The following is a 27,783-nucleotide window of genomic DNA, read 5'->3' as shown; positions in this document are numbered from 1 at the left end:
ACACAAAAAACAGTTTGAAAAATAGCTTATAATTATGCCCATTATATTATATTATATAATTTTATTATATATATATATATATATATATATATATATATATATATATATATATATATATATATATATATATATATATATATATATATATATATATATATAAAATAGAAGAAATGAGCATGCAAAACCAAAAATCCCTAATATGCCATTATGGTACTGATATATTGTGCATTTGCAGTATTGAATGTATCTATTACAATATAAAAAATCATAACATGAGCACACAAATCCAGGGTTATCAGCTACACATATCATTTTATTACAGGAAAGTCACACAGGTTAGTGAGGGACAGGCACAGTACCACATCTCTTCCAGTACAATCTATTCCCCTAGTCTTATCTGATTTGCCAGTGCAAATTCCCTATTACCATAAAAATACGATCTGGTTTTCCAAAGTACAGTTAACTAAGAGAGTGAGAGAGAGAGATGATTTGGGGCATGAAGGGTGAATGTGCCCATAAGCGCTCAATTCTGCTATTAACAAACCTAACAGTGCCTTTGCTACAATTAAATTAGTGCAGTTCTGAGAGATTGTCTATTTAGATTGTCTCCGTAAAAGGTGAACCAGTGGTCCATCCCTGCAAACAACAAATTCATAACATTTTAAACAAATAAACACACACTGCAGGTCACTGACCAAAATGACTTAAAATCTTTATAAAAAATAAAGTATACTCAGCTGAGGAATACAGGTTCAGTTGCATAGGTTTTGCATATTTGCAGATGGAAAGTTGGAAAACCTCAACTCAATTGCATAGTTTCATGGAAATGCTGAACAGTTTTCCCCAAAAAAAAAAAAAAAAAAAAAAAAAAAAAAAAAAAGATCATTCTCTGAAAAATCCCGCCTTTTAATCTGGAGGAGATGTAGGATGCAAAACTATATCACATGTTATCAAATCGTTCTTTATATAATTAAAGGTCCAGTCTGTAATATTTAGGAGGATCTACTGACAGAAATACACACAACTATGTTTTCAGTGGTGTATAAAGACCTTACATAATGTTTTTATTACCTTAGAACGAGCTATTTCTATCAACATCCACCACGAGTCGTCATACATCAAATTCGCCATTTTGCGCCGCCATGTTTCTACAGTAGCCCTAAACGGACAAGCTGCTCTACAGAGCGCGTTTGCTTGACTAGCTACTCTCTGCTGTCTCAGACGACGACGTATTTGTCCTGTGTCGGCCACCATAGCTTCTCTACATACTTCGAAAGGGAGGGGTGAGCGGTGGACTGAGCCATTGGTTGCAGTTCACAACCTGCACCACTAGATACAATTTACACACTGCACCTTTAAATCTTGTTAGAGTTGAACTCCATTAACAGCCATCTCTCTCTCTCTCTCTCTATTAGCCTTTCTCCACTGAGGGACAAAAGAACTAGATTTGTTCAGAATTGATATGCGAGAACCCGACCAGCTCCAGAACTTATTTCTGCTCAACCTGAGACGGGACAAAAAAAAAAAACAGGGTCGTTCGAATAAGCACATCAGTTCTGTATTCGCTTTGTACAGAGAGGAATTCTGCGGTTATGTCCATCTCTTTGAAATAGTCAGATGTTACAGAGAAAAGTCATTTCTAACTGACTGTCTGTCCACAGCGTTTATGTTTTTGCACAGTTCAGAAGGCCCCTATTTCCATGCTCCAAGGCCTGTAGGGCTTCCCCAGGCTGCTGGAGGGAGCCGCGGGGCCCAGCGAACTAGGGGACAGCAGAGGAAATGCGCTCAGCGGGAAGGGGAACGCTGACAGGCTCGAAAGTGACGTCAGGAGGGGCGGAGAAAGCTTGGATGTAGTAGGTGGTGTGAGCCCAGGGGGCAGGGAGGTACTGGGCGGCACCCTCAGCGGACCCGTCTGCCCTGCCTCGCTAATCACCGCCCCGGTCAGCCTGCTGGGGGCGTGCGGCTCTGTGGAGGGAGCGGATGAAGATGAGGAGGAGGGCGATGAAGAATTAGAGGATGGAGGGCTGCTGGTGCTGCGCGGGAGCGGCGCCCCCTGCTGCTGCTGTTGCAGGAGGAGGTGGTGAGCCAGGTGGCCGGGCGGCGTCCCGAATGCAGAGCCCCATGCCAAGTGGCCCAATCCCGAATGAGCTTCTCTCTGCGAGGCGTAACTGTTCAGGTGCGAAACCAGGCGGATGCGGAGGGGGTCTGTGTTGTCCAGGCCCTCGATGATACTGAGGTAACGCGCCGTCTCTGCTAGACACTCGCGGAAACCCAGCCCACGGTAATCCATGGCCAGCGCGTGAGCATCAAAGTAACCTGTGTGAGAGAGAAAGAGAGCTGTTGAGTGATCTGACAAAGATTACAGCTTATGACAGGAAACTCTGTGCTGTTAATAGATCACACTGGGAGGGGCTGAGAGTGAAACTGAAATGACGCTAGATAAACAACACAGATTAAAAGATACTTCACACATCTAGTTTGTCCTGTTTCAGTCGTGTATGGGTTAGTAATTATTTTCAGTGTGGGAATTACCTTGAACAGATTCCCAAACATTGGATGATCACATAATGAAAGACTTTATGATAACTTGCATTATTAATAAATTGTTAGAAAATATTATAAGAACATTGGTTAATGTACATTCAAAACGTGGTCAAACATAGTGTTATGTATATAAAAAGCTATATAAATAAATGCAAATATAATTATGCTTGCTAATCGAACTTATTTTAAAGTGTTACACAAAGTGTATTTTCTTTCAAATAAATGCTAATGGAAAAAAACGTACCTTTTCCTCCAGCTGCATGAAGCATCTTTAAATGATCCACGGTCATCTGCAAAATTTCTGCTTTTTCTAGTTTAGCAGAGCCCTGAGAACAAGAGCAAATTTGTTGATGAGTTAAGTGAGAAGATTATAAATCTACTCTGTATGGTTCAATGACAAATAAGAATGTCTGAGATTATAAAGGGGAAGTCTTTTTTTTTATTATTAAATCAATTTTAAAACACATGTGTCAAGTTCTTGTTTTGGTTTCATACATTTTGGGACAACGTAAATGTGACCCTGGACCACAAAACCAGTCTTAAGTTGCATGGGTATATTTGTAGCAACAGCCAACAATACATTGTACAGGTCAAAATTATCGATTTTTCTTTTATGCCAAAAATCATTAGGATATTTAGTAAAGATCACGTTCCACAAAGATATTTTGTACATTTCCTACCATAAATATATCAAAAATGTATTTTTGTGAGTGGATATGCATTGCTAAGGACTTCATTTGGACAACTTTTGATTTTTTTGCACCCTCAGATTCCAGATTTTCAATCGTTGTATCTCTGCCAAATATTATCCTATCCTAACAAACCACACATCAATGGAAAGCTTATTCATGCAGCTTTCAGGTGATGTATACATCTCAATTTTAAAAAAATTACCCTTATAACTGGTTTTGTGGTCCATGGTCACATATACCAAAAAAATGTATCAAAATGCATACTTAAAAGCATTAAGTAGTACTCTGATGCTTTCCTTTCACATTGAATACACATGTATACAAAAATTAAATCATGATTTTTAAGATAAATTGTTATATATATATATAATTTTTGAGATTTCTTGCCTTTTCACAAAAAGGCCAAAAAATGTGATATTAAAAAACCTTAACGACTTTGATAGCCTACACATATCTAAAGAGTCTCAATGAGTCCTCTTCGTTTTCTTGTCACATTACAGTGAAATGGTATCTGGCATGTTGGTTATGCCATACTGAAGTTTTATTAAAATATAAATAATAATATTTAAAAATAAAATTACTTTGCTTGTTTTGTTTTTTTAAAGAAAAATTAACACAGAACTAAACCAAACCACTCTTGGACATTTTCAGGAATTTAATTCCGTAAAGAGACTCCTTTATAAAGGTGGTCTGAGATGTAAGTCAGGTGCACTCACCTGTTTCTCAAACGCACTGGGCACCAGTCTGCGCAGCTCGGACAAACTGTTATTTATCCGGTCCCTGCGGCGCTTCTCGATTATCTGTGCAAACAGATTGTAAAATCATTATTAACAGCCATTTAAGGACATTAAAGCCATTTATTCAGCTTTACAGATTCAGTATTCGGGATTTTTCCAAGAAAAACGCTCTTACCCCTCTGCGACGTTTTCTCGCTTGCACTTGAGAGGTTGTAGATGGAGACATTGATCCGAGTGGGGAATTCACACCGCTTTAAAAAACAAAATATGCATAAGAACATGAACACAATATGAGCACAGTAAGCTACATTATATTTTTTTATGAAATATGATCCTAACCAACATCTGAAGGAAACGATTTTCTAGTTAATATTCCACATTTTGTTGACAGACATGGGATTTAAAGTTATTAATCTTAATTATGTGTGCGATGCTAATTAAATGTGCCCAGATTAAGTTGTAAGGTTATTTTCTTATCCAAGTTAAACGTCTCATTAGGCTACTCGAAAATAAGCAAGACGACACGAATAAATGACAGCTAACTTACGCATTTTCGTCAGCACTCTCCTTCTCCACTTCGATATTCTCATCGAGCTCACTGTCCGAGGAGCTAAAATCGTGATTTCTCTTCATTTTTCGATAATATTTCAGAGCGTATCCTCAGCGTGTGTCAGGTGAGACAGAAGTTCATCCGTATGAACCGACAAGCTTTCCCACGGTATCATTTCAACTCCGCAGCTCGCCAAGAGAGGCGTGGCTAAGATCATGGATAGCCAATCAACGAACAAGTCTGGGACTGAGTGGCATGTTGGTTGTCAACGTCCCAGTTTAGCCCCGCCTCTCGTTTTGAATACTCTCGACATAGAGCCAATAGAATGTTCGTCCGTGAGAGCGGAGCTCCGCCCCCGGGTTCCGCCGGTGCTTGTGTTGTCTAGCCCAGCTGAAAGGAGTGGCTGGCCGGCTGTCAGCACGCGCGAGCCGTGGGAAAGTTTCTTAGCAGAACGCTGATAACCAATCAGGGGCGACGGCCGTCTCCGGCGCTGGAATGAATGGGGCAATTGGTTGGGGCGACGGGCGGTCTGCGAGTGAGCGTGTGAACCTGTAATCTAATACTAACTCATCCGAAGGAGTGCAGTGTGTACGAGGAAGCTACCAAGTCTAAATGAAGGCTACTTCATGAAGCTCAAACATGTACCTTCTTTGACAGCATTCCCAAAGGTGCACTGCAGTTAAAACAGACCATGCACAAGTAGTACACAGCAGGTTTTCTACTTGCAATAAGCACGTTAAGTACATGTTATTCTACCATTTTAATGTAATAACAATTATATATACAAATAAAACAAATACAAATTAACAATATAAATTAATAAAAATACAATAATTTAAATAATTAATAGTTTTTTATAATTATTTCTATAATTCCATTTATATGCATTTCTATATGTGTTTCTATTTCCATTTATACACACACACTCAAAACAAATAACAAATGATCACTAAACCAAATTAAAACAAATGATCATAAAAATAGCAATACAAATTAATATTTGATTTACTAAATATTAAATTAATAACATTTTTTATTAATTATAATAATGAATGTCAAATAATCAATAATCAAAATCGAATAATCAAAAATGAGTACACCCTCCTAAAAGTTACTAAATAAAATGAAATAAATTTTTTCTGGTTTAAGTTTAAGGCAATGTTTGATCAACAGGTAAGTATGTTGAACCAAAACATTTAAATAGAAGCAATTTCTTGACAATTAAAAGTGTCATTCTCAGACTGACAACAATGGAAGCATTTGGGAGAGAACTGTCAGGAGACTGATTTCTTAGCACAAAAGAGGACAGAGAGGATTACCAAATCATTGTTTTATGTGTGAAAATTTAGCAAAAGTTACACAGAAATTCAAAAACAATGGACTTGTGACAAGGCCCCTGAAATAATCAGGCCTTCATTTTAAGCTTTCATTTAGTGATGAGGGATTTTTTTGCTAGACAAAAAACAGGAGAAATACCAAGCGAGTGTCTCAGAGCCAGCAAAAGCTATGAAAAGATTGACTGTTTATCTCACAGAGTAAGATGCAACCTGCAGAAATGACATGTTGTTCTCACTGGAACTACCTACTGTAGCCAAAGCACAAAATAGTCAGTTAGCCATTTCCAAAGCCCATATTTACAAAATATAGATTCTGGGAATCAATACTCTGGTCTCATGAGACCAAATCAATCATTTTGGATCTAACAGCATCCATAATGTTACGGTGTTGTTAGAGGAGGAGTACGGTGAGAAGTGCCTGGTTCCCACAGTAAAGTTCAGTGGTAGTAAAGCTCTTATATAGGAATGTATTAGTGCTGAAGGTGTAAGGGAGTTATGCTTTATCAATACTGTCATGAATTCCCACACCACTGTTTAATTTCATACACAAACTTGAAACAGAATATGTTACCCTTTCCTCATTCCCTGCATGAGAATGAGGATATTCTCCCAAGGTGAATGCATGTATTGCACTCAATCTTAACACTCTTGTGCACCTGTGGGGGATTCTGTAGAGACGAGTTGAGCAACACTCCCCATTAAAGATCAGAGAATTTAAGGAGCTCACCATCCAGGAGTTAAACAGGACAGATGTGACAATTTGTCATGAACTTGTACACTCTGTGCCAAGAAGGGTCAGAGCAGTATATTCAAAATAATGGAGAGCATACTAAGTACTAGAATATTATACTGTAACGAGGTTAGTAGATGTGGGAAGAAGGAGGCGGGAACCGGCGAACATTGAACCAAACTTTAATATAAAATAAACAAAGAACAAAACGAAAGTAATGCCGGCAGACCCTCGCGGACGTCTGCCGGCCACACAAACATAATAAAACATAAAATAAAGTCCAGGCCTGGTCCTCTCTCGTCCTTCACGGTCGTCGCTCCTCCTTTTATGCTCCCGGAGCTCCTCCATGAGGGACTCAAGGCCGGTGCGCCTCGCAGGTGAAGCTCATTAACACTCGCGCCACCGGCCTCGCGCCGTTCCCTCACGGCTCTCGCCCGCCCTGGTCGCCACATACCCCCATCGCCCCTCGCAGGCCGGGGGGTACTCCCGCGACTGCGCTTACTCCCCCCCGGGGCCTGTCTCGGCGGCCGCAGCATCTGGGGGTAAGGACAGACAAGACGAGAGAAAGGAGACGGAAGCAAGGGGAGCGACAGAACGAGAGAGGGGAGAGAGGAAAAAGAAAGAAAAAAAAAATTCTGGGTCCGGCTCCCAGACACACTGCCGCTCGGTCCTCAGCCTGCCAAGAGGCTCTTTCTCGCGGTGCCATGCGGTGGCACTGGACGCTCGGTGGACGGCCCGATGGCAATGGCTCCTCCGGCTGAGGGCAGCCGGCAGCGAGTCCCCCGTCCCCTGCTCCTCCCCTTCATGGCGGACGGCAGCAGGCTCCGGCCCACGGCGGCGACTCCTCCGCTCCCTCCAGGACGGCAGCCACCCCACCTCGTCCCAGGGGCACGGCCTCGAGCTCTCCGTCCCACCTGTCACTAGGCTCCAGTACCACCGCCTCGGGCAGCCTCTCGCGGACTTCACACTCCCGCGGATTTCACACTCCCACGCTACCCGAACTCTGCAGCACCGGCGAACGTTGAACCAAACTTTAATATAAAATAAACAAAGAACAAAACGAAAGTAATGCCGGCAGACCCTCGCTTACGTCTGCCGGCCACACAAACATAATAAAACATAAAATAAAGTCCAGGCCTGGTCCTCTTTCGTCCTTCACTGTAGTCGCTCCTCATTTTATGCTCCCGGAGCTCCTCCGTGAGGGACTCAAGGCCGGTGCGCCTCCCAGGTGAAGCTCATTAACACTCGCGCCACCGGCCTCGCGCCGTTCCCTCACGGCTCTCGCCCGCCCTGGTCGCCACATATACATTTATTGAATTAAATCTAGGGTGTACTCATTTCTGCAATCCTTAATTTAAACAAAATTGGCTAATTTACTTATTTTATGGGTATTAATGACATATATTTCTCAGTTTTTATTATGTGTATGTTTAATACATTTCAGTTTTGCCATCTGTCCATGAATTGTATTAGTGATCATAAAGAAAATACATCTTTTGTATTTGTTCAGAGGGGGTGCACTCATGTTGTGATATATATGCACACACACACACACACACTCACATAATACATAATCACTGAAATTGAATTATATATCTGGATCTACGTTCAATTTCAATTAAAATCTTCTGTATTTTTGCAACAAACAACAAATATCTATAACATTAAAAAATATCACTGTCAATAACTAACTATGAGAACTATGAGTGAGTATGCACACCTGTGAACTAAATCCCAGGTTCCATACATTGAAGCAAACATGAAAACCATCATATATTGACCCCTATTGACTGAGTTTGCAAGAGCAACAGAAGAGCTTCTAATCAATATAAAAGAACAAGTACGCATTGATGTGTGCTGCTGGCTGATATGCCGCAGCTGGATCCTTATCAGCCCGTGCACATCATGCTTAATTGTCATCGGTTCTGCATACATGAATGAGAGGAAGCTCTTTGGCTGATTTCATGTTGTTATTGCTACCAGCTCCGGCTCGGCGGCATGGATGAACTTCCTCCGAGAGGGGTGGCAGCGGGGTGGATCACGGGCCGCCGTCTTTGTACGCGTATGTGTGTTTTTCTATGTGCTTGGGGATGGGGGTGGCTTTTTTTGTCGCTGTAACTCAAGTTCACAGAGGTTTCCCACGCTGTTATTTTCTACTGACGTTCGGCTTTGTTCTTGTGTCTCATCACATGTTGTGATTAGTGCTCCCTTTTGAAGGTGTGGGCCCACAACACAACAGTATTTCCCCCCACAAAGCATGCCAGAGCCTCTTCTCATTCCAAGCTTGAGGTTTTTGCTCCTCCGAGTGGGTCTCCATGTCGCCATGTTTTCATTTCAGACTCTTTATGTCCATGCCAAGAAGCCTAGTCTACCCACAAGGAGGGCAGACGATGGTTTAAAACGGACACGCTGCTTTTTAGGAGTTATGTCTCAGCCTATTTGGATGATCGCAGCTCATTTATCAGCATTCGTGTTTCTAAACAAGCTTGTTTTATCATGTATGTACAGTGCGTTTGAGAAAATAGGGCAACAGGTCTCTGATCGCATCGCTGCAGACTGTCTGGCCACCGCTGCCTCACGCTGTGCCGTGGCGTCGTGCGTTTTGCGCAGACAGATGTTCAGGTCCCTGAAACAATGTGTTAAACAATCCTGTCCTCCTCAGGAGGAGCAGCAGGGGGACATGTTATTGTTTATAAATAGAAATGCATTCAGTCCACTCAGAAGAGGAAGAGCGGCTTTGTTTCTCTCACTGAGAGAGGAAGTGGCGCTTAATTCTCTGAGATACATGTGACACCTTGCATTGTGCCATTTGCGCATGTTTGTGGGAGTGTGTCTGTGTGTACGTACACACATAGAGACGGATTATACTCTCATCGAAGATGCTTTTGAAGTCATCCAAATTTGACCCCTGAGCACTGCAAGACCTTTCCGCTTCCATATCCAGTGAAATTACGCATCTGTGATAAACGCACCGGTGCTGCTTTTACAGAGGAGGAAGTGTTGTAATGATGATCTGATGTCGCCTCTCATATTTGTGTCCTTTTCTCCAATGGCCTTTCATTATCCCAGTTACACCCTGTGACGGCCGACATCTGTGTATTCAAACATTAAGTGGTTTCAGCCTTATTGTCTTCCCTAAAAATTGGAACAAGGCTGTTTTGATGGCTTAGCTGTTTTGCTAGGCTGAGATTTAGAGTTATTAATGGCAGTTAAATCCTAAACCATGTCATTTTTAGGTGTGTGATGAAAGATTTTTGATGGATTCTTTGGCCGTTTATATGAGGTTGATATTGGCTCGAGCTGTGATCGCACATGTAAGGCGCAGTTGCTCGTAATTAGGTTTTTTAAGTCGTGGAGGGACTCGAGGTGGGTGGTCATCCACATGAACACATCAGCCACGGGACTGTGGTCTGGGTGGAAAAGGGTCTCTGAACTCTCATGCTTTCATCTCCTGTCTGCATAGTTAGTGGTGTGTGTGTGGAAGTAAGAAAAAGCAAAGCTTTGACAGACCGATTGTAAAATGCACCAAAGAACGGTTAAGATATCATTCGAAAGTTTAGAGTAAGTAGTAATTCGAAATATTTTTATTTAAACAAATATACCTTTATTCAGCATGGATGCATTAAATCGATCAAAATTGACAGTAAAGATATTTATAATGGTACAAAATATTTTTATTTCAGATAAATGCTGCTCTTTTGAACCTGAATCACAGAACCTGAAAAGTATCACGGTTTCCAAGAAAATATTAAACAGCACAACTGTTTTCAACATAATAAGAAATGTTTCTCATCAGCATATTAGAATGATTTCAATGAAATTAATTAAATGAAATGAGTTTGTTTCACTCAAATAATAATGAAAGTTCATTGTACTTAATAGAAAAAAAGTTGTGTGAACTCGAAATTTCATTGTAGTAAGCTGAACTTAATATGATTGAGTTGAGTTGAAGATTTCTAATTACCTGCATGCTTTACATCAGACTGTATAAATAAATGTTGAAATGAAGTGTTATTTTGCGTGTTTTTGCAAAATATTAATGTCGGGAGACATAATTTAGTGTTTATTGTTGTGTTATGTTGGGATTTATTATTTATTTTCGATAATACTTAAAGTGCTCTATTTTCGTGCACTAATTTTGTACTTAATATACTAAAATAATCTTATGAACATCTAAGTGTACTCAACTGTACAGAAGAGGATTAGGGCCAAGCAATAATAAAAAAATTAAACCATCTCGAGATTAAAGTTGTTAAATTTTGAGAAAAAACTCGAACAAATTCGTTAAATTATGAGAATAAAGTCGTTAAATTTCGAGAAAAAAGTCATTAAATTTAAAGTCAAATTTAACGACTTTTTTCTCATAATTTAATGACTTTATTCTCAACATTTTATCTCGACTTTTTTATTCGAAATTTAACATTTTTCTCATAATTTAGTGAATTTGTTCTCGTAATTTAACAACTTTTTTCTCGTAATTTAACGTCATTTTTCTCATAATGTAACGAATTTGTTCTCGTAATTTAACGACTTTTTTCTCAAAATTTAACGAGTTTATTCTCAACATTTTATCTCGACCTTTTTCTCGAAATTTAACGAGTTTTTTCTTGAAATTTAACAACTTTAATCTCGAGATGGTTTTATTTTTTTATTATTGCTTGGCCCTAATCCTCTTCCGTACAACTGTGTTATTTTGAGACACCATGAATATGAACTAAAATGTGCTTTTAATATACTATCTCTGTATTTAAAAAATGTATTTAGATACTACTTATAGTACATTTGAACCCATAGTGTATTACAAGTGGTAGCTAAATATATTTTTTAAATACAGAGATAGTATATTAAAAGCACATTTTAGTTCATATTCATGGTTTCTCAAAATAGCACAGTTGAGTATACTTAGATGTTCATAAGATTATCTTAAGAAGTACTAAAGAAGAATTTTTTGTATATTAAGTACAAAATTAGTGCACGAAAATTAAGTACATTTTTCACCTGGGATGCTAGTTTTGTAGGGTTTCCATTGTGGTGAAGAGAGCCTGTGGTTAGGTTGAGGATGGCCTGCAAAACTTTTTAAACTTTTATGATATTAAAATATACCAGTAATTGGTCTATAGAGCTTCTGAAGTGATCTCAACAATATCTCAAACTGTGCTCAGGATACAAAAGTCAATATTATTTCAAGATTTCAGTATGAATTACAACATTTCTTATCATATTCCAAGACCAAATTAAGTTGGCTGTGCCATTCATATTAAATTTATAACTCTAATCCGACTGCATGTGGATTTTAGGAAACGACAAAGTTGATACTTCAAAGAAACTTTAGCTTTACTGGTCTGTGTGGGTACATGAGACAAAAAAACGCTTGGGAAACACTAGTTTAGATGTCAAGTCTCAACAGACATATTCAGACACATGTGTCCATGCTGGCAGACACACAAACACACCCGCACACACACACAGCCAGAGTACTTCTCACTTATGTAGTTTCTAATTTGATAAAGTCACCAGTGATCAAAACATGCGAGTAGTTGACCTTTGGCCTGACAAAATGGCAGCATATTTGCCTTTGTGAGGGCAGCCTGGGAGAGCGCCGCCCCGTGACCTGCGTAATGCAGGGGGTCAGAGGGCAGGCTGTTTGACAGCAGTATGAGTTGGGATCTCTTGGGCCTGCCTGAGCCGTGAAATCAATCTCTCAGGGCCAGCAGCAGGGCAGCAGACGCAACCGGAAAAAGCCCCATGCAGCGGACCGACCCACCACCCGTCTCTGTCTGTCTGGAACTACAGAGCGAGTGAAACCTGACAGGGAAAGTATGAGGAGGAGTAATCGCACACAGGACAGATACAAGTGAAGCTAAGAGAAGAATTTCTTGCTTAAAGAAGCCCAGGACTATTCAAATTTTTGTATTATTTTTTAATAATAATTAATAATGCTTTCCATCGTATATGAAGCTTGTTTCCACAACTTTAAAAAAAAAAAAAAAAAAGGTAATTGCGACTTTTTATCTCACAATTCTGACTTTTATTTCTAATAATTGCCGGATAACTTGCAATTATGAGTTATAATGTCAGAATTGTGAGATATAAACTCACACTTGCGATAAATAAAGTCAAAATTGCAACAAATAAACTCGCAATTCTGACTTTTTTCTCCCAATTCTGACTTTGTTCTCGCAGTTGCGAGATATAAACTTGCCATTGTTACTTCTTTTCTCAGAATTTTGAGATAAAAACTCGGAATTGCGAGTTATAAAGTCCAATTCTGAGGAAAAAAAGACTGACTGAGAAATAAAGTCAGAATTGCGAGTTATAAACTCACATTTTCGACATTATAAACTCGCAATTCTGGCTTTACTTCCAATTTTGACTTTTTTCTCACAATTACAAGATATAAACTTGCAATTCTGACTTTATAACTTGTAATTTTGAGTTTATATCTTGCAATTCTGACTTTATAACTCACAATTGAATGTTATGTCAGAATTGTGAGATATAAACTCAGTTGCGAGAAATAAAGTCAAAATTGCAACAAATAAACTCGCAATTCTGACTTTTTTCTCCCAATTCTAACTTTCTTCTCGCAGTTGCGAGATATAAACTTGCCATTGTTACTTCTTTTCTCAGAATTTTGAGATAAAAACTCGGAATTGCGAGTTATAAAGTCCAATTCTGAGGAAAAAAAGACTGACTGAGAAATAAAGTCAGAATTGCGAGTTATAAACTCACATTTTCGACATTATAAACTCGCAATTCTGGCTTTACTTCCAATTTTGACTTTTTTCTCACAATTACAAGATATAAACTTGCAATTCTGACTTTATAACTTGTAATTTTGAGTTTATATCTTGCAATTCTGACTTTATAACTCACAATTGAATGTTATGTCAGAATTGTGAGATATAAACTCAGTTGCGAGAAATAAAGTCAAAATTGCAACAAATAAACTCGCAATTCTGACTTTTTTCTCCCAATTCTGACTTTCTTCTCGCAGTTGCGAGATATAAACTTGCCATTCTGACTTCTTTTCTCAGAATTGTGAGATAAAAACTCGCAATTGCGAGTTATAAAGTCCAATTCTGAGGAAAAAAAAGACTGAGAAATAAAGTCAGAATTGCGAATTATAAACTCACAATTACACGTCATAAACTCACATTTTCGACATATAAACTCGCAGTTCTGACTTTACTCCCAATTCTGATTTTTTTCTCACAATTACGAGATATAAACTTGCAATTCTGACTTCTTTTCTCAGAATTGTGAGATATAAACTTGCAATTGCGAGTTATACAGTCCAATTCTGAGGAAAAAAGACTTGATATCACCCAACTCTGACTTTATAACTCACAATTCCGACTTTATAACTTGTAATTTTGAGTTTATATCTTGCAATTCTGACTTTATAACTCACAATTGAATGTTATAATGTCAGAATTTCCAGATATAAACTTGCAATTTTGAGAAAAAAAAATTCAGAATTGCGAGCTAAACTCTACATCACTCAATTTGGACTTTATAAATCGCAATTGTGAGTTTATATCACACAATTCTAAGAAAAAAGTCAGAATTGTGAGATAAAAAGTCACAATTAACTTTTTTATTTTTTATTCAGTGGCAGAAACAAGCTTCCATACAATTGAGTACATACCTATTAACCACATTCCTATCAAACATATTTCAATTACATTTTTTGTACAATAACCACTGAACTGTATATTTGAGTGCTGACATGGCAATTAATCTCTTGCACTGTTAGTTTCTTTTTGTATCACTTACTTTAGAAGAAGAAGAAGAAGAAGTAGGAGGAGAAAAAGAAAGAAGAAGAGTGAAATATGACTTGGACTTTTTAGTTTTTTTGTGAGATTCACCCATACAGATGCCATTTCCTGGCTTTCACCTCTTTAAAGTAACTGGGCAGGTGTTGTCAATACAGTCTATGCTTTCTCCAGATTTCTTCAACACACACATACACACACAAGTCTGCTTATTTAACAGTGCAAGTGTTTGACCTGATGTGTTTCAGTCTTGCAGAGCTGTGAGTGTGATCACTGACGGCAGCTGCGGGGTCACACTTGTCTCATAAACATCACGGGACTGTCAGTGGTCACAGACTAAGCGCTTGACATCTTAAAGCTCTGAGATTTACCCTATATGCTTGAGTTTTGTCTATCCCAGGTAATGTGATCTTACTCTGCTAATTGTGGTTTTATTGCATTTGACAGGTATAGACAGGTTTAATGTCTTAGTTTGCAATACAATACATTTCACGTGGCCATTGGAAATTGAACAAATCAGGTAACTTTCTCACCTAACACTACAGAGTGTTGTTTCAGTATAAGATTCAGTTTGTGAAAGTGAGAAACCTTGGCCTAAGTTTACCTTTCGCTGAAACTCACACTCTTTGTTAGGCTAATCGGTTGTGTGAGGAGTTTTGAGTGACGTGTGAGCGTATAGAGGTCGTGAAGGTAAGATTTAGATAGTCTGATTAGTGTTTATGCAGTCATTAACGTGACAGGCTGCTCCACTGCCACTGCTCAGCTCTGACAGTCTGTTTTCTAAAGGTCCCACTGCTTCAGTAACACAAACACTGGGGTTTCACTCTCACCGCTCCCACTAGCCTCTGAAACCTCGGCTCAGAAGTTCCTGTAATACTGAGTATTACAGCAAGATGAAACACTGGCCACTCTCTGCCCTTGTTATGGCTGAAAGTAGAGTTGTGGGAACTCTGAAAACGTGCTATTTTTACATCACGTTGAGTTTTCACATGACACCGGGTACAGATATATGTCATGGGCTGAAATGTTTGAGTTTAAAGGGTTTGTTCATCCAAAAATGAAAATTCTGTCATTATGTACTCAGCCTCATGGGGTTCCAAACCTGTTTGACTTAATTTTTTTCCATGGAAAAATAGAAAGAGAAGTTTAGGAGAATGTTCACGCTGCAGTGTCCCATTTATGCAATGAATGTTAAAGGGATAGTTCACCCAAAAATGAAAATTTTATGTTTATCTGCTTACCCCCAGCGCATCCAAGATGTAGGTGACTTTGTTTCTTCAGTTGCAACCGTTGCAGTCTGTCAGTCTTCTAATGCGAGTGAATGGTAACACAATCTATAAGAGTCAAAAAATATGGATAGACAAATCCAAATTAAACCCTGCAGCTCGTGACGGCACACTGATGTCCTAAGACACGAAACGATCGGTTTGTGCGAGAAACCAAACAGTATTTATATAATTTTTTACCTTTAATACACCACTATGTCCAACTGCGTTCAGTACTCGTTTAGTAAGGTCTGATTGCGCTCTGACAACGGAAGTGATGTCTAGCACTCATTGAAGTATACGCGCGAGACATTACAAAAATGATATAAATAATGTTCGGTTTCTCGCACAAACCGATCATTTCGTGTCTTAGGACATCAATGTGCCGCCGTGAGCCGCAGGGTTTAATTTGGATTTGTCTGTGCATATTTTTTGACTCTTATAAATTGTATTACTATTCACTCGCATTATTTGACTGAAAGACCGCAACGGTTGGAGTTAAAAATCATCATTTGTGTTCTACTGAAGAAACAAAGTCTCCTACATCTTGGATGCCCTGGGGGTGAGCAGATAAATATCAAATTTTCATTTTTGGGTGAACTATCCATTCAAGCTCTGAATCATAAAAGAAGTCCTTAAAGAGTTAGTTCACCCAACAATGAAAATTCTGTCATTAATTACTCACCCTCAAGTTGACTTTCGTTCATCTTTGGAACACAAATTAAGATATTTTTGATGAAATCTGAGTGATTTCTGTCCCTCCATTGACAGCTACGCAACTACTATTTTGACGCTTCAAAAAGTTCATAAATAGATAATGTAAAATTAATCCATATGAATTGAGCAGTGTTATCAAATAAACATATTAAATATATACTGTATTGTACTTGATACTGAAATTTGATTGTTGTTTTAAAATATAAAACCAAAGTTTGTCAAAAACCTTTGAATTTTGGCTTTACAAAGCCTTGATTTAGAGTTAGATAGGACAGACAGATCTCAGAACTTTGCCTAACGTTTTGGCAAGGTCCTCTCCAATTTATGAACAAACATTATTCCATTAACGTTAATAGAACATTCATTCAAAGTTATCTGGTCTTTAATAATGCTCTCAAAATATTAGCACAAAAACATTAATTATACATCTTTCATGGAACTTTTTGTCTGAAACGTTTTAGTTGAATGTTAGTCTAACCTTTTTACAACTAGTTTCAGAATGTTTAGCAAACATTCCAAAGTAACGTTTCCATAATGTTTGCAAAAAGATAAAATGGAATATTCCATAAAGTTTGTATAACCAAGAAAAAACTTTTTAAACATCGAAAAAAATGGATGTTTTAAAACGTTCAGAGAACATTCACAAATAACATTTTCATAACTTACTGGGAACATTAGCAAAACTTTTTTTTTAGCTGAACAGATAGCTAGCTAGATAGACAGACAGACAGAAAGATTGATATATAGTAGGGCTGCACGATTTATTGCACAATACAAAAAAAAATAACACAGAACTTAAATGCGATTATCGCTTAAACGCGATTCTTAGTGTGATTATGAAATCGCAAAGGCTGCTATTATTTTTTTATGCGCAGCTTGTCAATGAACTATGGCTCCAAATACTAATCCATCTGAAAGCGCTGCGAGTTTGAGTCGTTTATAATGTACGTTTGAAAAAGCAACACGTGTCAAACATCTTTCCAGAAATAAGATAGTAATTATTATAATTATAATAATTATTAGCATCTTGTCTAACAAAAGACAACATTTAAAGGTGCCATAGAACTTCTTTTTAAAAGATGTTATATAAGTCTAAGGTGTCCCCTGAATGTGTCTGTGAAGTTTCAGCTCAAAATACCCCATAGAGTTTTTTTTATTAATTTTTTAACTGCCTATTTTGGGGCATCATTAAATATGTGCCGATTCAGGCTGCGGCCCCTTGTAAATGTTCACGCTCCCCGCCCACGGAGCTCGCGCTTGCCTTTAACAGCATAAAAAAAGTTCACACAGCTAATATAACCCTCAAAACTGTTCTTTACAAAGTGTTCGTCATGCAGCATGTCTAATCGCATAAGTTTGGTATTTATTTGGATATTTACATTTGATTCTGAATGAGTTTGATAGCGCTCCGTGGCTAAAGCTAACATTACACACTGTTGGAGAGATTTATAAAGAATGAAGTTGTGTTTATGAATTATACAGACTGCAAGTGTTTAAAAAATGAAAATAACGACAGTCTTGTCTCCGTGAATACAATAAGAAACGATGGTAACTTTAACCACATTTAACAGTACATTAGCAACATGCTAACGAAACATTTTTAAATACAATTCACAAATATCACTAAAAATATCATGATATCATGGATCATGTCAGTTATTATTGCTCCATCTGCCATTTTTCGCTATTGTTCTTGCTTGCTTACCAAGTTTGATGATTCAACTGTGCACATCCAGACGTTCTGCCCTTGTTTAATGCCTTGAACATGAGCTGGCATATGCAAATATTGGGGGCGTACATATTAATGATCCCGACTGTTACGTAACAGTCGGTGTTATGTTGATATTCGCCTGTTTTTCGGAGGTCTTTTAAACAAATGAGATTTATATAAGAAGGAGGAAACAATGGAGTTTGAGACTCACTGTACGTCATTTCCATGTACTGAACTCTTGTTTTTTTTTTTTTTTACTTTTGTTTTTATTACAAAGATAACAATGAAAAAACAAAAAGCAATATTAACAGAGAGGGAGGAAAGAAAATATACATATATGAACAGCAAATGTATGCTGAACTCTTGTTATTTAACTATGCTAAGATAAATTCAATTTTTAATCCTAGGGCACCTTTAATAGCGTTTTTACTCCAAACTCACTTCATCACGACAGTTGAGCGTCCTTCTGTGAAATGATGTGGCTTGATGTGAGTCGTGTTTATTAGTCATGTTTAATCAATCAAAGCCTTTCAATCTTCTGTTTATTCAGCTATAGCGATACGACACGTGTTATCTTCTTCTGCGGCAAGGCATATTTGGAGTTTCTGCGCAAGTGCGCCCTCTGGCTTTCAGATGGAGAAGCATTTACTACTGATCACAGAGCCGTACAGCTCTGACAAGCTGCGCATAAAATAATCACAGCCTTTGCCAAATCACGTGCGGTTTAATCACAATAAATCGTGCAGCCCTAACAGATAGATAGATAGATACAAATGCACACACACACACACACACACACACACACTTACACACATGCAGTGTGTCTGGAGCCCTCCCCCTGTGACCCCCCTCTAGCCTGGTATCTGTTAGACAGCTTGTGTGGCTCAGGCTGAGATTGGCTGTAGACAGGGCTGCAGTAACGGCTGCTTACCGCCAGCCCCGCAGCTGTCTGTGCACGATGACCCCATGTGTGAGACCCCCCCTCTGCTGCTTCCCAGGCCGAGAGAGGGACAGCAGGAGGGGGTCATGGATTACAACCGAGGACATGTAGCCACCACACTCCCAATCCTGTACTTACAAAACACACACACACAGCCCACCCCCAACCCCTGCCCTGGGGCAGCTCTGATCAGAGGAGGCTGGGATGGGTGTCTGTATGTCATGAGTGTGTGTCTGTGCAACTGTGCATACTGTATATGTTTGCATGTGCATACCAAGTGTGTGTGAATGTGTATCATGCCACAGTGTTAATATGTTGATTTAAACAAAAAGGTATTACATTTTAGCGCATAACTTCCCCCACTGTTTGACTACAGACATGAATGATAATTCAAATCAAATATAAATAAATCAAATCAAAGCTACATAGCAATATAGCATTGTGACTTTTTTCACAGGCAGGCATTACACTAAAAATCATATTCTAAACAAGCTAGTAGTTTCTAGTACACAACTGAAGTCAGCACATACCGAGGATGTCTTCTGAATTTGTCACTCGTGGTTTGTTGCTTCAAGCAGAAGTGCTATGCTGCCCTAACAGGAAGTGGGCATCTGCCTTTGTGGTGACCCTTCAACAAGGCTGAGAAAAAGAACCAAGCATAAGCTGACTGGACTTAAGTAATTATACTTTTCTTTTTTTTCTCTCCAAGAAATGTAAGCTCAAGTAAAAAGGAGAAAGCAAACATTTTTCTTTCACAGACAATATTTTTATGCCATTGTGTTGCTTATTTATTGGGCTGCTCTGTAATGCCGTGTTAAAACAGCTTTCACAGTTCCCGCACATTCCCTGAATTTGTGTAACCTGCACAGTATGCAGTTTATTTTCTTGAGCTGAGGAAAGGACAAGGAAGCACAGTTTCCCTGGCACTGTCGACACTGGAGTAAAGCTGGGTGTTATCAACTTCACGACTCTACCAACAAACTGGGGTGGAAGGACAGAGCCCTCTCACATTACAACCACACTGTGGAAATACAGTACAGTGATGGTATCAGATGATATAGAATATCATGGTAATAAATAATGATAATATTCATATACCATGGTATTTACGTGCTACTCCAATGTGCTTTAAAGAAAACTAGCAAAAGTTTAAGATCATTAAAATTACTTCAATACCAAGAAAAATATTTTTATTTAGCAAGGATGCATTAAACTGAGCAAAAGTGACTGTATAGACTTTTACATTGTTAACACTGTTCTTTACATATTATTATTGTCTTCTTTTTCATAAAAAATACCAAAAACATTCCTAAAATGACAGATTTTTTACCCTTATGGGGCAGAGATATAGTTGGGGCCCCTATGAGAAAACCCATGGGGTCTCAGTACACTTCACCAATTCAAAAAAGCTTGACCTATACGATATTTTGTTGCCAATAAAGGCTAGGATATGCTGCTCTACGGTTGCTAGGACATGGCTAGGAAGTTGTGTGGCTACTTGCCTTTTTTTCAGTCACTTATTAAAAACATTTGTTACATGTCAAGTTTTGGGGACGGAAAAATAATATCAATTGTAAATAATAATGGTAGGCAGTAATGGCAACACGCTCATTCTGTAGGTAAGCCGTTTTGTTTTGTGTATATGTGGACGGGTTATAGCTATTCTAGATGCTGTGTCGATGTCGTATGACTTGATTTGCAATTGATAAAAGTTCAGTTTTTATTTAATGCTTGGGTGCATCATGAATACATTTTGGTTATGTTGACATTGGACATGCTTTTCCCCTTAAGGAGTTCCACAAACATGTGTTTGAGAAATTGTGACTGGGACATAGTAGTTGTACTGTGCTTGTGTTCTACTGCGGATTATTTTCAATAAAAACAAAGGAAAAAATGATTGAAATTACCTGAACATTGAGTCTGTTAGCTTGATTTTGGCTACAAGGAATATGTAGAAAAGCGTAGAACCCTATGTGAAAATGCTAACTTTTGCCCAGGTCCGGCAAAAAATAAATTCTGCCTACACCACTAAAGGCCCCGTTTACACCTGGTATGAAGATGCATTTTGGAGGGAGACACATTCCCGTTTACACCTGGTGTTTTAATTCATCTCGTAGTCTACTTTCAACCACTTCTGTGCTGATTTCTTCAAGGGGAGGGTCTATGCACTCTAAAAACTAATTCAGGGGACCTTTAGTCATTACTCAAATATATATATATATTGTTGTGAAATAAAAAAATCAAGTTCTGAAATGTTGTTAGACTTTTTACTTGTAATTGTTATTTTATTGACCTTGGATGACACACAAATTATGCCTATTGATTCGATATACTATCATGACTTGTCATAGTTTAACATTTTCATTTAATCAAAAATGTATTTAATTTTAAGTTCTGTTAATGTAAAATACAATCTGATGACGTGTAAACGTGTTTCATTGTTTTGAGTTGTATGAACACTTCTTTTAACTGGACTGGGATTTATATTTCCCATCATGCTTTGCCCATGGCACTTGAAAGGGAGAGTAAATGCTAAAATTAAGTGTTATATAATTTTTTTTTTGCACAAGATTAATGGTAAGGGAGATTTAGCAGTAATTAGAAGAGTTTCTGTTAATGTGGGTTTTTGGAGATTTACCATAATGGTGACAAGCGGTGCTTGGTAAGTTCATGTTACTTAGAAATATGTTTTATTGTGTCCAAAATGTTTGGATCATCTTAAATAACTGCATTCATGTTACTTAGAAATGTGTTTTTATTGTGGCAAAAAAAAAACATCTTCACCTTACTTAAAACATTATGTTGGATCAACTTAAATAGTTGCATTCATATTGACTATTATTAAGTTCATGTTACTTAGAAATGTGTTTTTATTGTGGCTAAAAAACATTTTCACTTTACTTAAAACATTATGTTGGATCAACTCAAAATATTGCTTTGAATTAATGTAATTCTCCCAACTGGCTTAACTTAAAAATTCTAGTGGAAAATGTTAACATATTTTTGTTTGTTGAACCAATGTTTTATTTTTTAGAGTGTGGGCAGGTAAATGTATAAAGTTTTTTCGAATCTTTCGATCTAATCGACAAAATAAGCGTGCACAATTTACATATGAACGCGTCCGGAGATGATGGAAAAACATACGGAGAACATCAGATTTCATTTCTGTTCTGATAGCCGCAAGACCACACCGAATGTGGTGAATGTGTGTTAGAAATCAGGAATGGTGTGGGAACATTGAGCTTGGTATGATTTTCGTCTTCAACCCAAACTTGGGTCTTCAGCTGACAAAGTTTAAATCCCTTCTGGCTAGTGCGCTTCCCATAATGTTTATGCATTATGTCAGTAGGCGGAGAGTAGGCGGTCTTTTGTGGCTGTTTGAACACATTCAGCCACATGAGTGTTTACACTATGAAAGCAATCCGATCAAATGTGTTTTCGACTCCTTAGTCTGGAAGTGGTCGAAATTGGACAATATTGAAACATTTTAGACCCCATTTACACCTGTATTAGCATTGTCCACTTGTGATCCAATCGATTAAAACACATCTTAATGCCAGGTGTACACAGGGCTTGAGACAAACTGGATAAAAAAAAGTGCTCTATAGCTCTAATTTTTACAGTGTTATTGTAAATCAGTGTGTTTACTTCACAAATACGCAGAAACACTTTCAGTACAAACTCAATCTCCTGCTCCCTCTCTCTCTCTCTCACACGCGCTTCCTTTGTCCCATGAGGAGCCAATTCCCAGGCAGTTTTGGGGCGGATTGGTTTCTGTCTCACCCAGCCACACTGCACTGTAGGTAACGATGTATTGTTCTCCAGCTGGGTCTCGACTGGGGAAGGGTTACAGGAAAGAGGGTGGTGAGAGAGGGAGAAGCTGGCCTGGTAAGGACCTGAATGGAGTTTTGTCTAGGCTGTGCGCTGCAGCAATCCGATCTGGTGGGAAACCTTTGAGACGACCACGGAGTCACAAATAGAACAACAGGAACTAGGGACAATCACAGACTGCACCATAAAAGAGGCACTATCCCCGAGTGAGATAGTCAGCCAGGTCTTGCCTTCCTCTCACACATGTGCTCAGTCTCATACAAGTCTGCTACAATGTTAGATCTGATATAGTGTTATATACAGAGAGCCCCTTAAAGTATATTGGACAGTTAAACAACAAATAAAAATGTATGAATGTCATTTTATTATCAAAATGGCTTGCACCTAAAAAGTTGTCATTTTTAAGCTGGATTTTGCTCATTCAGAAAATGAATGACCAAACTCAAACTTAAAGGGTTCATTCACCCAAAAAGGAAAATTATGTCATTTATTACTCACCCTCATGTCGTTCCACACCCGTAAGACCTTCGTTCATCTTCGGAACACAAATTAAGATATTTTTGATAAAATCCAATGGCTCAGTGAGGCCTGCAAGACAATTAACACTTTCAGTGTCCAGAAAGCTACTAAAGACGTATTTAAAACAGTTCATGTGACTACAGAGGTTCAACCTTAATGTTATGAAGCAATGAGATTGCTTTTTGTGTGCTAAAAAAAAACAAAATAACGACTTTATTCAACCATATCTAGTGATGGGTGATTTCACAACACTGCTTCATGAAGCTTCGAAGCTTTACTTTTGTTTCGAATCAGTGGTTCTGAGCACGTATCAAATTGGCAAAGTCACGTGATTTCAGTAAACGAGGCTTTGTTGCGTCATAAGTGTTTCAAAAAGTTTCGAAATTTCAATGGTTCACGTGACTTTGATACATGATATGAACTGATTCACTATGAACTACACTACATTTGAAGGTGTTTGAGATTAAATGATTCACTAGAGCGATTTAATCTTTCCAACACTACATATGAGAGAGATACTGTTTGGGAAGAATCGATTCACTAGAAAGAATCTGACATTTCGACTGTATGAGAGACAGAAGTGAGCACATTTGATTGATTCCCTCAGCTTAGACATTAAAGAGCGAAGTAGCATTTAGGTTGCGCAAACTGTGAGTCAATGGATAAATAAGCTTCCTTCCTGGAAAAGCCACACTAATGTGAAAATAGCTGAACTACTGTTACCCTATTGAAAAATGTTGTAAGTTACTTCCTAACACTGGTCTCAAGTTCATTTCAGTGGTCAATTTAATCAGTTTTTACCATTATAATAATAATAATATAAAGGTAAATGTAATATTATAAAGGTATTTCTCAGTTAGTCTTCTCATTAGTGGGAAAAGCTGATCTTCTTTTAGCATTTATTGTTGACAACTGTTTGCTTTATAACCTCTCTTGAGCACGTCTATGAACGTCATTGCTAGACGCGAAACACATCATATTTTCCAAATGCATATGTTCTTGGATTAATGACATCCTCTGAAGCTGCAACTGCTGGGTGTGTTTGGAGTTCAGATGAAAAAAAAAATCAAGAGTACTGATGTGTCCCACAAGTCGGCTGTTGTGATTTCGTCTCCTTTATTGTTGTCTTGGGCTACTGATGTCACTTCCCCTGCCGTAATAAAGGAGAGCAGCCGTTGGCCACAGCAGGATCCAGCTGTTCTAGCACATGGTTGAGCTGTGCGGTAATACTCGGAAGACACAGGAAAAACAAGAAAGAGATCACTGGAGTTCAGCGCATACTCTCTGTCACTGTGTGTTGATAGTTAAGGGAACTGCACATCATTGTAATCACTGTAAAGTGTAATGAATTCAAATATCAGCTTAGCTGGGGCTCAGGTTGGATGTTTGAGAGACATTAGAAAGGTTAGCAGATCTTTTAACATAAACTGTGTCAAAATGTGTGATTTATGTCTTAAAAGGAAGAGAAACTCCCCTTACTGGATAACCAATAGCATCAGTGATACCAAACTAGGTGCACATTTGCACACTATATTTGAACATACACAGATGTAAATTATATTTAAAAGCTATGGTACTGCTGATTTGATGATAATGCATTAATCAACACAAATGATTATGATTAATTACAGTAGTTATTGTGTGTACATGGGAAAGCCAGATGCAAAGCTGTCCCACCCTCTTAAGTGTAGGGAGAAGATGAATCCATCCAGATTTTGGTAGTCAACATATCCACACAGATGTTCTTCTTGGCACCTCAGCATGACCGAGTGAGCCTCAAACCCTGGTGAGAACTTCCTCTGTGGGCCACAGCAGTGAGAAAGGACAGGATGGATTAAAAAAAAAAAAGAAAAAGAAGTTGTTTTAGTAGATTTACATGTTCTTAAGATCATGTGAGTTGCACTTGTTTGTGCAAAATGTAGGGTATTAGGGATTAAAAGGTTGTTGCTGTTTGGTTGCTAAGACAAAGCAGTTTTAGAAGGTTGCTAGGGTGTTGCTAGGCAGCTGATAAGTGCTGTTGGTGATTAAGGTCTAAAAGTGTATGGTTTTGTAGTTTGTAGAATTTGTACAATGTAATTCAATTGGACAATTTTTTTGACAGGAAAAAAACAAGCATGTTCACACACCTCAACGTAACGGTCAGTGGGATGTAAGCAGATCAAATGAAAACATACAAATGATATTGTACAAATTCATATGAATTAGCCACCAATTCAGCAAAACATAAATTAGTAATGAATTGCATGAGAGTGTGTGTTGGATTATATGTGATTTTTAGCTATTCACATTTCAAAAATTAATCAGATTTGAGTTAGAAACACCAAAAATCCTGGTTATTGCTAATATCTATTATATTCTGGTCTCTAGATATGGCACATCTCCCTTCTTAAAGCTGCAGTCCGTAACTTTTTTTGGTTACAATTATCCAAAATAAATTATTGAGCAAGTACATAACCAACCAGTGTTCAAATCTCCTTCCCTTAGCCCGATTCACAACGTTAAGCTTGTAATAATGTTTTTAAATTTGAGTGGTAAAGGTGGCATAAACTCTGTGTTTTGAATGGGTTGGCTAGAACAAAAGTGGCAGACATGTTACTTACTTGTTCAGATGCTATTTTCCAATGAAAACTTATTATTTGGGACATACTTCCAAGACGTAGTATCTGTAATTCCAAGGTACAGTGAATATCCACACTGGTGCGGTGACTCATAGCCTACAAATCAAAACATTAGATTCATCCACGCTGAGGAGCCGTGCTCATGCACAACCCACGTAAAGTTGATAATTCCGCAAATGACTGCAATTGCAGGTTTCAAACAAAAATGGCAAGAAAGAGGCAAAACCTACGGACTTCAGCTTTAAGTCTATGGGATATTTCGCCCATACTGTTATATACCAAGTGACAATCTGATTGTTTTCACTAGAAAAGAATCAGCACATACTACTAATACTTAGTGGTTTTGAAATATTTAAATACATTCTTATGAAGCACCACTAAAGGGTTCATAAACTTTTATTGATGGTGAGAGAAACATGTATGTCCAAACCTTCTCTTCTCCTTAGAGCTCAGTTTGTCGGTCAAAGCCAAGTTGTCCGTTTTCCCCTGGGCAGTGTGACGGGCCAGGCGCCGAGAGGTCCGGACCTGCCTGACAGAACTTGCCTCTCCCATTGCATCAGACCGCGTGATTGCCAGACTAGGAACAGACTCATTCACTCCTTACAATGGTTCGTAATGCCTGACACATAAACCTTTGAGTCATTGTTTGCAGTAAAGCAGCTCTGAATGAGAAGAATACATAGCCAACAATTCCTCCAAGAGCGCTACATCTATGTCAAGGCGACCTGTGTTTTTCTAGAACTTCTCGTCACCCTGGCAACTGATGTCCTCTTGATATCTCACCGTTTAAAAACGGAACATTCTACTTATGGACAGGAATGTCAACTTTGACTGCTAGAAACTTCACTGGCAGAGCCGCAATAATGGCATGCTGAGCACAAAGTGGAAATTCGGACAGTTCTGTTTGATGTGGGTGAGGTTTCAGAAAACATCCTTGTGAAAACTTGGATGAAAAAAGAAAGAAGTGGTTTAAATTGTGGACCAACGACAAAGCTGCGAAAGCCAAGAATAACCAAGCTGTTCCTCACTGGGCCAGACAAGCTGGCAGGCGACAGAAAAGAGGGGCTCTGAGAATCCCCCTGACCACACCCTAACCACCAGTGAGAAAGAATGTGGGGTAAAAAGAAACAGACATACAGACAGAAGACAGAAAGTTGATTGGAAATAGCATGGAGATTCTTGTTGTTTTCCGTCACTCTCAGGCCTTAACCACACCACACACGCAGAGGGGCCACAGTAAAGGATGGGGCCCCATCTAAAACACAGCAGTTTCAGCATTGATCTCCTTCAAAGAGCTCATGTTAACTGCTGGAGTTAACTGCTCTCTATTTACCACACAGCCCTTTCAGTGTAGATGGCAGTTCAGTCAAAAGTTGGGGTCACATTTACCTCAGTTCTGTGAATTTACACGAATTCAGTCATTTCAATCCACCTTATTTTGCATCGTGGAAGTCAGCTATTTTCTGTGAATGTGTGAGACTTCCTGTTCATTAGCTGCTATAGGGAAATAACTACAAGAATAACATAGTGCAGTAAACTTTACAAACCAATGTTTTTATAATTCCCATAATAAATTAAAGTACACTCTAAAAAATGCTGGGTTGGGTTGAAAATGGACAAACCCAGCGATTTGGTTGTTTTAACCCAGCAGTGGGGTTAAATGTTTGCCCAACCTGCTGGGTAGTTTTATTTAACTCAACTACTGTTTATAAATTACTGTATTCCTTGTTTAAAATGAAGCTCTGAAATGCTGAAAGTAACTGTTTTTAGCATGTCATTTGAAATACAGATTTTGTATGGACTTTAATATGTGT

At 38.4% G+C, this 27,783-nt stretch overlaps 1 protein-coding gene across 4 annotated transcripts; it reads right to left on the bottom strand.

Moving 5' to 3' along the window:
• Window positions 1-301: 301 nt before the first annotated feature.
• On the bottom strand, window positions 302-27,783 carry hey1 (hes-related family bHLH transcription factor with YRPW motif 1). Of its 4 annotated transcripts, none has more exons than XM_067411821.1 (8): window positions 26,400-27,783; window positions 24,428-25,150; window positions 23,331-23,420; window positions 19,532-19,640; window positions 4,149-4,224; window positions 3,953-4,036; window positions 2,789-2,870; window positions 302-2,316 (listed from the first exon to the last, which is right to left on the bottom strand). In XM_067411821.1, the coding sequence occupies exons 5-8, from the start codon at window positions 4,197-4,199 to the stop codon at window positions 1,682-1,684; spliced, it is 852 nt and encodes a 283-aa protein (XP_067267922.1). In that variant the 5' UTR covers window positions 4,200-4,224; window positions 19,532-19,640; window positions 23,331-23,420; window positions 24,428-25,150; window positions 26,400-27,783; the 3' UTR covers window positions 302-1,681. The 4 variants fall into 4 exon arrangements, with proteins under 4 accessions (XP_067267922.1, XP_067267924.1, XP_067267923.1 ...); XM_067411823.1 differs by having other exon boundaries at window positions 24,441-25,150; XM_067411822.1 differs by having other exon boundaries at window positions 25,029-25,150.

This window comes from Chanodichthys erythropterus, chromosome 15 (assembly GCF_024489055.1).
Source record: "Chanodichthys erythropterus isolate Z2021 chromosome 15, ASM2448905v1, whole genome shotgun sequence".
Lineage (NCBI taxonomy): Eukaryota > Metazoa > Chordata > Actinopteri > Cypriniformes > Xenocyprididae > Chanodichthys > Chanodichthys erythropterus.
Note: the sequence above shows the minus strand (reverse complement) of the source record. Positions and strands in the feature narration are given on the sequence as shown.

Excerpts from the sequence above, each read along its gene's own strand:
- hey1 (XM_067411820.1), bottom strand. The coding sequence starts at position 4,606 with ATGAAGAGAAATCACGATTTTAGCTCCTCGGACAGTGAGCTCGATGAG. Across the intron at positions 4,225-4,520 it reads GAGAGTGCTGACGAAAATGC|CGGTGTGAATTCCCCACTCG; the intron begins GTAAGTTAGCTG and ends TGTTTTTTAAAG. Across the intron at positions 4,037-4,148 it reads CGAGAAAACGTCGCAGAGGG|ATAATCGAGAAGCGCCGCAG; the intron begins GTAAGAGCGTTT and ends CTGTTTGCACAG.